Genomic DNA, 14198 nt, shown 5'->3' with positions numbered 1-14198 from the left:
ACTAAAAAGGTGTGGAAACCAATGGACAAACTGTTTGCTGCGGATTTCCAGTGCGGACTGTCCGTAGCGGAATTCCACAGCAATTCCGCCACGTGTGAACATGCCCTAATTCTTTATGCTGACGTACCACGTTGCAGGTGTTCCTCATCTCACAATTGCAAAATATTTCTGCTCTTTGTGTTCACTGTATTGTGTCAAGAGAAACACATTCACTAGTTGCTTTAATGTAGAGAAATCATAGTGTTATGTCAAGCTCTCATGTAGAGCAATTTATAAAATAAAATGCGGTAACACTAGAATCATTTAGTAGAATTCTTTACTCCGCTATGTTTATTTCATAAGAAAAAAGTTGTGACGTGTAGTCTTTAAGGGTATGTTCACACAGCCTATTTTCAGCCATTTTTCTGTCCGTAAAAGCCTGAAAAACTGCTAAAAATACAGAGGCTGAATGCCTTCAAACATCTGCCCATTGATTTCAATGGGAAAATGGGGTTTCGTTCCGACAGAGCGTTTTTTTACGCGGCCGTTTGAAAAAATGGCGCGGAAAAAACTCCCCGTAAAAAGAAGTGCATGTCACTTTTTGTGCAGTTTTTGGAGCCGTTTTTCATTGTCTCAATAGAAAAACAGCTCCAAAAACGGCCGTAAAAAACACACAAAAAAACGGCTGAGAATCAGAGGCTGTTTTTTTCTTGAAAAGAGTTTTTATTTAGCGTGTGGACATACCTTAACAGTTGTTACACTATTACACTTTGGTGTAAACTATGGTTTCTACACGTGTATGCCATATTTCACTGTTACACTATGGTTTCTACATTAAAGCAACTAGTGACTGTGTTTCGCTAGACAATTATATGTCAATCTCTCAAATAGTATAAATGTATAAAATGAAATGCGGTAACAAAAGCATTATTTAGAAGTTTAGTTAACTCTTCTATGCTTATTTCATGGGAAGTAGCGTTTTAATCACGTTTTTAACAGAATATTTTTATGCCTTTTTTAAGCATTAATAGACGTCTATAGTAAAATATAAAATGCACTACACACAACTGTGTGTTGTTTTTCATGGTCAGTGGCATTTTCTTCAAAACACAACATGCTCTGGGTATGGAGTTATTTTTCAGGAAATTGCCCATTGGCTTCTCTATAAAACAGATCAACAACGCCAGAACAAAACACTGTTACTTTGTACGAAACGCTGGCGTTTTAGCATGCATTATTTTTTATGCAGTTTAAAAATGCCCCAAAAAAAAAATGTGTGTGTGTGAAAGCCTGTGATCCCTGCTGATATTATTTGAAAATAGTTTTCTTGCTATTTATGTAACACTAAGATGACATTTGCTTCTTTGATAATTTGATGACGTTTTTATAAACTAACAACCATTTACTTAGCTTATTTGCAATTCTGTTTATACCTAAGGGAGTGGGGAATGTTATATATAATTTCAATTGATCAACAATTATCTTAATTGTGTTTTGTGGAGGTCAGCAATGCATGAGTACGTGGTTAATCATACACCTAAACTCGCTGCGTAGCCTGTTATGTTCTCTATGAATAACTAAATGAACGCACTGAGCAGTTTATATAATTACATAACAGCTTCAAGGACTCCTGCCAAAGTGACAGTCTCCCATTTGCTCAGTTCATATGGTCTTGCCAGCCTGTGTCTGTTTATGGGGAAAATCTGGGTGCATTACTGCCACTTACAGGAGTAATTGGAAATGCTTAAATTGGCCAGAGTGCTGTGTAATTTATATCGGAGCATGTGATTCAGATTTGAGATCTGCTTAATGCTCCATTTAACTTATATTTAATGGCTTAGTAATAAAAGCCAGAAAAAAAAGTCATATTTGAAATATACACAATTTGTAAAGCTTTTTCACATTTTCTGTGCTCATGCATTGTACTCTAAAGCCTGGGAATCTAACACCAGGATTATCATATATATATATATATATATATATATATATATATATATATATATATATATATATATATACACATATATACATATATATACATATATATATATATACATATACACATATATATATATATATATATATATATACACATATATATACATATACATATATATATATATATATATATATATATATATATACATATACATATATATATGTATATGTATATGCTGGGGTGTTTAATCCGTTTACAGTGTTACAAGCCCTGTGCAAAACACATTGGTAAATTTGTGGCATGCGGAACTCTTGTTACAGTTCTCACAGAAAATGATTTGTCCCTTTCAGGGGCCAGCAATTAGTTGCAGAGAACATATGCAGAAACAGGATTTAAATGGAAGGAGTACGATGAAAGATGAGTATAACAGGTGACAGAGACATGACTTCCCAAACACTCCTTTAAATTGTAAGCAGTCCAGTAATGATATTTTCATTAGAGAGAAAGAATGAAAAAAAAACAAAGCACACAAGTAGAAATAATGACAGGGTGTTATTATATGGTTGTTATTATTACTACCAGCCACACTTATTAATGTATTCCAAAATAATAACGGAAAAATGTATGAAGATTGCTTGAAACACTATGCGTACTATATGACCTGAAAGCCACACGTCAGGAATCTCATCCACTATAACTAGTAGAAAGGACAGATTTTTGTTATGTCTTTATTAAACAATTTTGATAATTCAAGAGATCTTTATAAATCCTAATCCCTGTTTGTGTCTAGTTACTAATAATTCACTAGTGTAAACACATCCTTAGACATGAGGAGAACATTGATCTTGCTGTTAACTAAATGCAAGATAAACGTCAATGCTAAGTGCTACCTATTTCTTCCTTCCATTCCAATTTTTTAGCACTATTGTTATCCTACGTTTCCTTGGTGACTTCCAATCCCTTTAAGGCATTTTCAGACTTGGCAGAATTCGGTGCGAATTTGCAGCAACATTTTCATATTCAGACGTTGCGGATATCACTGTGGACTTGCCGCAGAAATCTGCAGTGAAAATACGCTGCACCGCAGCCTAGATTCCACACTGTTATTTTCCGCAACGTCTGACCTAGGTTACCTAAAAATTTATAGACACCAATTACAAAAAAGGGCTGCTACAGATTTCCACTGCGAACTGTCCACAGCGGAATTCAACAGCAATTCTGCCACGTCTGAACGTGCCCTTATAATCCACGGTACATATTATTGGGATGCTTCAGTCCTGTGTACACCAGTGATTTTTGGCAGTGTGATTGTGCTACTTTAATGTCATTCATTATCAACACCTCTGAGCTGAGGACGGAACTCATCCGTGAAACTGCTATTAAGAATGCACTTAACTATGAAAAATTGATTTGTGATATTCTTCATGAAACATCAGACATTTTCACAAATCAAATGTTTCAAGTCTGATGTTTTTCAGTAACTCCATGAATTTTTTTTCGTACTTGTCCTCCACAATATTCTTGTATAATTCCAATAAAATAGAGCTACAAATCAGTCAGAATATTTTAAACAGTAGCAAAGCAAACCTGCTTTTTATATTACTTACAAGTGAATGGAGAATTATGAGCTCAATGGGATGCATTCAAAGCATATTCAGTGTATGTGGTGGTATATATGATGTACTTACCTACTGCTCTCTGCGGTGTGTTAAGCGTATATGAGTTTGCTTCACACCATCCAACAGGGAAAATATTCATTGACTCTACATCCACAATATACTCTGGAACTGCCTTCAGCGGACCTGAAATGTGTGAAGAAATTATTGTTTAATTATTTCATAGCATAGCCGTAGACAGTAGATACTGTAACATCTATAGGAATCTCAGCCAAGGGGGGTCATTGAGGAAATAAAGGATCTGGATAGATTTTCACGCCCGATACTTATGTTTCCTCCTTCTTTCATAAAATAACACGTAATTCTGCAGAGCCAAAGGTGCAGGCATTAGAGGAAGGAATTGATAACTGTAGGCCAAACTATCATTCAGCCAACAGTTATTTAAGTGCATTACCAGCTTTCACTGTAAAACAACAAACTCAATTTATCAGGTATCAAGAAAAAACTGTAGTCGAAAACAAAAAAATACAAAAAAAAACATTCATATAGTATCCATAGGCGTTCCATATCCTCACATTTCAAAAAAGCCTTATGCTTCCTATATTCCACAATAAGCCAGAAAAAGTTTCATTCACTCTTTCCCTTCATTAAAATAATCTGGCAGGTGCACGATATGCTCAAAAACACTGCCTCCGCTGGTGGGAAGATTGCAGAAAGTCTCCAGTGATTGTCCGATCAGAATATATTTCAGATGAATAGATTTGAGATAAAGTTTAGATACTGGAGGAAGATATTCCCCTAAACCCAACAGATTTCCTGCCTCCTACTAATGCAAACCACAATCAGCCGCAACCTAAACTGTAGAGAAGAATTGTGCAGATGAATATATGCAAATAATAGCGATATTTCCACTTCTTTATGGGTATTTCAAACTTCACATCTACGGTATATAATCGAATGTTATTAATATATTTTTTAAGTGCTTCAAAAAGGAACAGGGGGAATGAAAACTATTGTTCTCCAAATTTACCGTCCCATAAACTGACACCGAGATTGTATTGATGACGATGTAATGGAAAATCGTCTATATTCCACAGTGGGGAGAATACCAGATTATTTGCATAATAGATAATCCCATTCAAATATGTTGCTAAAAACTGCACCTGCGTAATAATTTTTTCCTAAATTGCTGTTAATTATTTAGAATGCTTTATCCTAATCTCCATAACAATTGCATATACATGTACTTGAGATGACTGTAGCTGGGCCTTGCAAATAGTCGTTGCAATTCCATATATCTTTGATAAGAAGAACATAGATGTAGTGTAGTGCATATACTGTACAATCAAGTAAACCAGGAATGAAAATTTGCTAATTTCAAAGTCCTAGGTCTCCTAGGACTTTGAAATGAGCAAATGTTCATTTCAATTTTGTATCCATTACATCCTTTTCACATGTATAGAAATGTATTCTACTGATAAGCCACAGTATCAGAATAGGAAAGAGGTACTAGCTGATTGATGTATGGTAGAATTTGGGTCAAACTTGGTCCAACTTAGGTTAGTCCGAAAGAAGGACTCCATTATCATTTTAGGTTTCAATAATAATAGGCAAGACAAGCCTACTGGAGTATTGCTAGATTTAAGAAGTTGTTAAAGAATAGGAGGGGGTCAAGCAATGGAAACTAGAGGGGAAAAACTAAATTAAAAGTATTTCATTTTAGTATTATTAATTAGTAGAAGAGAAATAATGTTTGTTCTGTTTTTTTCTTTAATGGTGTAGCTATTTATTTTTAAATACGTCCATTAGGCTGCCATATTGGAGATATACTTTCTTCCTGTATTGTCTCTACAGACAGTGTAGCAGGGTGTGTGCTTTATGTCAGCTGAAATTAATGACAGTCAATTGATAGAGAAATGACATAGATTATAAACGTCTCCAGGAAGTGATGGAGTACAGCGCCCCCCCAACTTCCCCAAAAAACAAGAGGTGATGCATATAGAGAATTATTTATATGCACAATATGTAGTGTTACTATCCTGCCTTATCTAGACATCCAGTAGTACAGTAGAGCTGTCATTAAATCACCCACTTTCTAATGATAAAAATGTGGCTCTGCTAATTCCGTCCCAGTCGGTACAGCAAAGCTGACAAGTGAGTTACAAAAAACAGGTAGCGTCAGTCAACTAGTAAGAAAAATGAAATATTTAAAAACAAAACATTTGTATGCTTATAGTAACAAAAAAGCACCAGAAATTTGTAAAACATATGAAAATAATAAAAACCTAAATTAAATAATATGCCTGCTACAAAATCCTACAACTAAACTAATAGCAAATTTATTCTAACAGCAGTCATATGCTTTTCAAGTTTATACCCATAGTTTGTACATGTCTTATTCTGATCATTCTACTGTATATAAAATGCTGTGGAGACAAACAGTTGTCATCTCTTATTGTCTTTTACATAGATATCTATATGGATCAGAAAATTCGCATCTATTAAGCAGTACATCCCCTAATAGCCTTCTTTTTGTATTTCTGAAAAATTAAAAAATCTCTTCCTGTTTTGACCTTTTCACAATTTGTGGTAGATGCAGGTGTTTGATAGACCACTAAGAAATGTGCAAGAAGCTTAAACCACAACATCCCTTTCCTTTCAATTTTAATTTGCTGGATGTGTCATCTAAAGCGTTGTGTATCACACATATAATTTGTTGCTGATTCTACAGGCAGTTGGCTAACTAGTGTTTTAGAGATGCCGGCGGCACATTAATATAGCTCTACAGAAGTTCTACTGTCATTGTTGGCTCTGACCGTATTCCAATCCCATTCCAACCAATTCTTTCATGAATCCCAATCTGAGAGACAACAGATTGTACATGATACTCAGCACTCGGCCATGTGGCAGGCTTTAAAAATTCAGTTTCAGACATCAGTTATTAAATTTATACAAATTTTGCTTGATTAAGTTTCCAGATGAGATGATTGGATTCCAAGCTGCTATTTAGACAGCAAGAAGCCCGGCCATGACATCACAACAAAAGATTCAAGTTTGTTTTTCTTCAGTTGATACACCAATAAAGTTCTAATGTTTAGCTATGGTCTATACATATACATAGAGATCATCATATAAAATGTAACCCATAGCCTTCCAATGACTTGTTTATACAGGTAAAAATATCAAAAGGTATCCATCTCCACCAAAAATAAGGAGAAGGCTTCCAGAAGCAACTGCCTGGCTCCACACAAATATATACATTTAAATATGTAATTTAATTATAAAGAAGCATTAAAAAGTTTTACTAGTTTTAGTATCCTCATCTATGACCTTGAAGTGAACATCCACCTTTTAAGAAAATTTATTTTTTTGGTTAAAAATTCTGCAATTATTAATTTCTTAATATATTTTGATAATGATTGGAGCTCCAGTTATTTTTTTATGCAGAGTTCCACTTCCCATGTATAGACATAGATTTAAAACATCAGTTCTGGCTGCCTGCAGCCACCACTAGAGGGAGCTTACGAGTTTACTGCATACTGTGTAATTATTCCCTCTACTGGTGGCTGCAAGTCAGCCAACATTTTATCTTTTAGATCTAGGTCCTCGGTTTTTTTAAATTTTTATCAGGGATGTGTTGTACAGATAAGGGCGTTTCACTCAAATTTTTGGCCTACAAGTTTACCAAACATTTTTTGTACAAAAAAAAAAACAAGAAATGCTGGGAAGTATAGTTCAATAGAGAAATAGGTGAGGGGGAAGTAATGTTTCGAGCATAAATTCATGAAAATAAAAGTATAACTTTTTTATGCATTTAATGTATTTTGAATAAGCAGCTACAGCCGTTTTATTGTAGAAACCTACTCTTAGCAGGTTTTGTTTAACTCTCTTGAAGAAGTCCATCACATTTTATTTGGAAAAAAATATTTGTCATTATTCAGATTCATTTATATGACACCGTTTGCTAATATGCACGTAGCGCCAAAATATATAAAACTTGTTTTTCAAAATAGTTATCATACCCGATTACTATAACAATTGATTGTAAAATACATAATTACTAGCTCAATGTAGAGATAGAATGACTGAAAACATAGATACCTTCAAGATGGATCCAAAGTAATCTTCCTTTTACTTTGGTCACCGATGCAACACAGATCTCTGATTGATTACTTGGGTTGACTGCCTCCAGTTTCATGTTTTTTGTAAACCCACGAGAATTTGATGTCTGAAACGCAAATTAAGATTACTTAGGGCAATGGTCTATATATTAATATAAACTAAAACAGAAAATATAAGCATAAGAATATTCAGATATCTCACTGATAATAAGGGTGGTGAAATATATGTATGTAAGCATATTATCAATTGTTTATATTATTGTTGATTTTTACTATTGTGCTTTAATGACATGCAATGCCTGCAGATATTCATATATGCATTTTATGGCTGTACAGATGATACGAATGACCGTATTATGGCTCCATCTTTGATCAGTATATTTAGTGCCTAGGACAGGGCCAGATATCATCCCAGGAGATGAGAAAAGCCTTTCCCAAAGACTTTATTTGGCAAAGGATTTCCTGATCTCCATACTTGGAGCTAAAGGTATGTCTCATTGATAGAGTATTAATATGGGTAAGTGCATTACTGTGGGGGTGTCTGGTGCTAGTGTCAAGGTCTGTAACAGGTTTGGAGTCCAGTGGCTGAAACTATCAGTCAGGAGGGTGCTAATTGCAAGAGTAGTATAATAACAGTCCGAGTTTGGAACACAGATAAGCGGCAACAGGATGTAGTGTGAGACAGGATGTGGTCAGGAAACGTTCCAAGTTCAGTGCACAGATAAGCGGCAAAAGGTTGTAGTGTGAGGCAGGGAGGTTGACAGGAAACAATCCAAGTTTGGTATACAGATAAGTAACAACAGTTTGTAGAGCAGCAGCAAGGAACTAGACTAGAGGCAGGAAGATCAATAGTCAAAGGCAAGGAGGAGTACAAGGGCCAGGTTTATATTATTAATTAGATAATCAAGCCAAGGAATCCAGAGCTGCAAAAGTCAATAGAAGCTAGACACTGTAATGGAAATTACGAAAGTACCAGTCCACCAAATGCAAACCCATTGGCGCTCGCTGCCGATTCTGCACGAGAATCAGCTCAAAGTACTAGGGGCCTGCCTAAAGCATATAAAACAACCAGATAAGGGTGAACCCACTATCAGGAACCTAGCTAGCAAGCCACCCTGAGTATCCCTGCTGCTGGTAAGGGATATGTTGCTTTCACCAGGCAGCTGCTGGCAGGTAGTGCGGACTGCTAGAAATGTCAAACTAGCAAATATCAGTAAAAGCGCGGTAGTGTTAGGCTGGGTTCACACAACCTATTTTCAGACGTAAACGAGGCGTATTATGCCTCGTTTTACGTCTGAAAATAGGGCTACAATACGTCGGCAAACATCTGCCCATTCATTTGAATGGGTTTGCTGACGTACTGTGCAGACGACCTGTAATTTACGCGTCGTCGTTTGACAGCTGTCAAACGACGACGCGTAAATTGACTGCCTCGGCAAAGAAGTGCAGGGCACTTCTTTGCAACGTAATTTGAGCCGTTCTTCATTGAACTCAATGAAGAGCAGCTCAAGATTTATGAGCGTCACAGACGCCTCGCATAATACGAGGAGGAGCTTTTACGTCTGAAACGAGGCAGCTGTTTTCTTCTGAAAACAGTCTGTCATTTCAGCCGTAAAAGCCTGCTAGCGTGTGCACATACCCTCAGAGTAAAAACAATAACCAATATCACAAACAAAGTAAAGCCATGTCAAAAGCCAAGAGAGTCAAAACAGTATTAAAAAAGCAGACAGGCGAATAGTCAAACAGTCCAAGGTCATACACAGTAGCAGTAGGGAAAAATGCAAAAAGGGAAACAAAACCAAACTACACATACTTACAAAAAACACAGAGCACAATAGCAGAAGGAACCAGGAATATAAATAATAACTGGCAATGAGCCCTGAGTCAGGAGGGTTTAAAAGAGACAATCTAATGGGTTGAAAAAGTGGATAGAGCCACAGAGTGACTTAACCCTCGCCTACCCTTCTGTCTAGTTTTAGGAGCGGAAAATGTGACAGACAGTAGATTCAGCATTGACACTTTCCAGCAGCGCCCGTAGCTCAACAAGAACAGCCATTGCCCGGGACACAGGAGTTTCTTGGTTCGATTTCTGACGACTTGTCTCCATTGTCTGCCCTGTATCATTAACTCGATGTGATGGTATTATTGGTGCTTGGCACCAAGATAAGCTGCACAAAAATGATTGGTCAGTTTTTACACTTTTACTGAACACAAGATTTGAAACAATGTGTTATGTTTTATCTACGTTTAACAATATAACTTAAGGGCCTTTTCAATGGGACAATTATCGTGTAAAAAAAATCGTAAAATGGAACAAACGTATGTAATCATTGGTTAGTGTAAACATGTGCAGCTATTGCATGATCAACAAGGAATATTTTGTTTATCCAATATTTTGTGATGACCTAAAAATAATCGTTTGTTGCTGATACATCTCCCCATCTAAATGTAATCTTCTATTAGTTTTCTGACAAGACAGGACTTATGGAAATTAATTAAATGAAAATTAAATGCACAAAAGAGGTAAAACAAGCGATCTTACAAGTGAAACGATGGAAAAAACATACAATTAAGATGACATAAGTAAATAAATGTCCATCGGTGCTCGTTTTTAAAAAATAAATCTGCACATGTAAAAGGACCCTAAGGGCATGACCACACATGGCGGAATTCCTCCGCAACTGTCCGCATCAATGCCGCACCTAATCCGGGTTGCGGATTACGGCTGCGGATCTGCACAAAATGTGCAGAAAATTGATGCGGACTAGCTGCTGCGGACTGCGGGAAAAGTGCTTCCCTTCTCCCTATCAGTGCAGGATAGAGAGAAGGGACAGCACTTTCCCTAGTGAAAGTAAAAGAAATTCATACTTACCGCCCGTTGTCTTTATGACGCGTCCCTCCTTCGGCATCCAGCCCGACCTCCCTGGATGACGCGCCAGTCCATGTGACCGCTGCAGCCTGTGCTTGGCCTGTGATTGGCTGCAGCCGTCACTTACACTGAAACGTCATCCTGGGAGGCCGGACTGGAGACAGAAACAGGGAGTTCTCGGTAAGTACGAACTTCATTTTTTTTTACAGATACATGTATATTGGGATCGGTAGTCACTGTCCCGGGTGCAGAAACAGTTACTGCCGATCGCTTAACTCTTTCAGCACCCTGGACAGTGACTATTTACTGACGTCTCCTAGCAACGCTCCCGTCATTACGGGAGCCCCATTGACTTCCTCAGTCTGGCTGTAGACCTAGAAATACATAGGTCCAGCCAGAATGAAGAAATGTCAAGTAAAAAAAGCAAGACGCATCCGCAGCACACATGACATGTGCATGACAGCTGCGGACTTCATTGCGGAACTTTGAATCTCCATTGAAGTCAATGGAGAAATTCCGCCATGAGTCCGCCACTGCTCCGCAACAGACAGAGCATGCTGCGGACACCAAATTCCGCTCCGCAGCCTATGCTCCGCAGCGGAATTGTACGCATCGTGTAAACGAACACTGCTAAATTAAAGTGAAAGTCAATGTAGAAACGGCTCCGCTGCGGATTAACGCTGCGGAGTGTCCGCAGCGGAATTTAAGTGCAATTCCGCCATGTGTGAACCCGCCCTAAGGCTGGGTTCACACGACCATGTTACGTCCGTAATGTACGAAACGTATTTCGGCCGGAAGACCCGGACCGAACACAGTGCAGGGAGCCGGGCTCCTAGCATCATAGTGATGTACGACACTAGGAGTCCCTGCCTCGCTACATCATGATTACAGTACGGGACAGTAGTTCCACGCAGAGGCAGGGACTCCTAGCATCGTACATCACTATGATGCTAGGAGCCCGGCTCCCTGCACTGTGTTCGGTCCGGGTCTTCCGGCCGAAATACGTTCCGTACATTACGGACGTAACATGGTCGTGTGAACCCAGCCTAAGGGTATGTTCACACACAGTGTTTTCAGGCGTACTTCGGGGCGTTTACGCCTCAAAAACCGCCTGAAAAAATGGAAGCTGAACACCTATAAACATCTGCCCAGTGAAAACAATGGGAAAAACAGAATTTACTTCATACGGGGCGCCTTTTTACGCCTCTGTTTTAAAAAACGGAGCGTAAAAAGACGCTCCGTGAAAAGAAGTAGCATGTCACTTCTTGAGGCGTTTTTTTGGAGCTGATTTTCCATTGAACACTATGAAAAACGCCTAAAAAAAACACCTCAAAAGAAGCCTGAAAAGAAGCCTCAAAAGAAGCTCCAAATTAAACGAAGCTTCATTTTCAGCTTCAAAAACGCCTGAAAATCAGAGTCTGTTTTCCCTTGAAAAAAGGTCCGTATTTTCAGACGTTTTTGAGTTTGTGTGTGCACATACCCTTAGGGTATGTTCACACTACAGCGTCCGTAACGGCCAAAATTACGGGGCTGTTTTCAGGAGAAAACAGCCCCGTCATTTCAGCCGTAACAGCATGTGCAGGCGCTTGAACGCCGCGTCCATTACGGACGTAATTGGCGCTGCTTTTCATTGGAGTCAATGAATAACGGCTCCAATTACGCCCCAAGAAGTGACAGGTCACTTCTTTGACGTGGGCGTCTATTTACGCTCCGTCTTTTGACAGCGGCGCGTAAATATACGCATCGTGTGAACAGACAAACGTCAGCCCATTGCTTTCAATGGGCAGATGTTTGTCAACGCATTCAAGCCGTAATTTCGGACGTAATTTGGGGGTTAATACGCCCGATTTACGTCCGTAATTAGTGTGTGTGAACATACCCTTAGGGTATGTGCACACGCAAGCTGGCTTTTACGTCTGAAATTACAGACTGTTTTCAGGAGAAAACAGCTGCGTCGTTTCAGACGTAAAAGCTCCTCCTCGCATTATGCGAGGCGTCTTTGACGCTCGTAATCTTGAGCTGCTCTTCATTGACTTCAATGAAGAACGGCTCAAATTACGTTGCAAAGAAGTGTCCTGCACTTCTTTGCCAAGGCAGTCAATTTACGTGTCGTCGTTTGACAGCTGTCAAACGACGACGCGTAAATGACAGGTCGTAGGCACAGTAAGTCGGCAAACCCATTCAAATGAATGGGCAGATGTTTGCCGACGTATTGTAGCCGTATTTTCAGGCGTAAATCAAGGCATAAGGGTATGTGCACACGAGAAGTGGCTTTTACGTCTGAAAAGACAGACTGTTTTCAGGAGAAAACAGCTGCGTCGTTTCAGACGTAAAAGCTCCTCCTCGCATTATGCGAGGCGTCTTTGACGCCCGTAATCTTGAGCTGCTCTTCATTGAATGCAATGAAGAACGGCTCAAATTACGTTGCAAAGAAGTGTCCTGAACTTCTTTGCTGAGGCAGTCAATTTACGCGTCGTCGTTTGACAGCTGTCAAACGACGACGGGTAAATGACAGGTCGTCGGCACAATACGTCGGCAAACCCATTCAAATGAATGGGCAGATATTTGCAGACGTATTGGAGCCGTATTTTCAGGTGTAAATCGAGGCATAATACGCCTCATTTACGCCTGAAAATAGGTCGTGTGAACCCAGCCTAAGGGTATGTTCACACGGCAGCGTCCGTAACGGCCGATATTACGGGGCTGTTTCCAGGAGAAAACAGCCCCGTCATTTCAGCCGTAACGGCATGTGCAGGCGCTTGAACGCCGCGTCCATTACGGACGTAACTGGAGCTGGTTTTCCATGGAGTCCATGGAAAACTGCTCCATTTTCATCTGAAGAAGTGACATGACACTTCTTTGGCGCGGGCGTCTATTTACGCGCCGTCTTTTGACAGCGACGCGTAAATACACGCCTCGTGTGAACAGACAAACATCAGCCCATTGCTTTCAATGGGCAGATGTTTGTCAACGCTTTCAAGCCGTAATTTCGGACGTAATTCGGGGGTTAAAATGCCCGAATTACGTCCGTAAATAAAACGGCCAGTAATTAAAATAAAATGGCCGTAAATAAAATGGCCAGTTTTTACGTTCAATCAATGGGCAGATGTTTGGAGGCGTTCTGCTTCCGATTTTTCAGGCGATTTTCGAGGCGTAAACGCCCCGAAATACGCCTGAAAACACTGCGTGTGAACATACCCTAACTCTATGAACGAGCCGACTACATTGATCTCGATGTGTGCATCAATATGAAACTGGAAACAGCTGTTGCAGTGTCCTTCAGCATTAATAACCAGAGATCACTTTGGAATGAGGCACAACCCTCTTCTCCTCTGCATTACACCTTATCAATATCCATCTAACTCATGAGAGGGTTGTCCCTCTGAACCCTCTTCTTTTAGACTTATTTAGGTATGATCTGTTTTTTATTCTACTAAATATCTTTGTCCCATTTTCAATACGTATGATATAATTTTATTTTCTATTCTTGTTTTTTTTTTTACGGATTGATATAACCGTGCTGTCTTACTTAGAACTTTACCTGAATACTTATTGCTTTTCCCCTGCGAGGGGCTTATCTTATGCTATATATATTAGACTTGTTATATATAAACCTAAATAAATATCTTTAAAAATAAAAAGATCTGATATATGTGTCTATAATATGTCCCCAA

General features: G+C 38.9%; 1 protein-coding gene across 5 annotated transcripts in view; it reads right to left on the bottom strand.

Moving 5' to 3' along the window:
- Window positions 1–14198, bottom strand: part of SFMBT2 (Scm like with four mbt domains 2) — a 214270-nt gene that overhangs the window by 55042 nt on the left and 145030 nt on the right. For all 5 annotated transcript variants that reach the window (XM_075857477.1, XM_075857472.1, XM_075857473.1 and 2 more), the window contains 2 exons: window positions 7636–7762; window positions 3607–3720 (listed from right to left, as the gene is read on the bottom strand). In XM_075857477.1, the coding sequence (XP_075713592.1) occupies window positions 3607–3720; window positions 7636–7762 (241 nt within the window). The remainder of the gene's footprint in view (window positions 1–3606; window positions 3721–7635; window positions 7763–14198) is intronic.

This window comes from Rhinoderma darwinii, chromosome 3 (genome assembly GCF_050947455.1).
Source record: "Rhinoderma darwinii isolate aRhiDar2 chromosome 3, aRhiDar2.hap1, whole genome shotgun sequence".
NCBI lineage: Eukaryota > Metazoa > Chordata > Amphibia > Anura > Rhinodermatidae > Rhinoderma > Rhinoderma darwinii.
The sequence above is the reverse complement of the archived record's forward strand: the minus strand, read 5'-3'. Positions and strand labels throughout refer to the sequence as shown.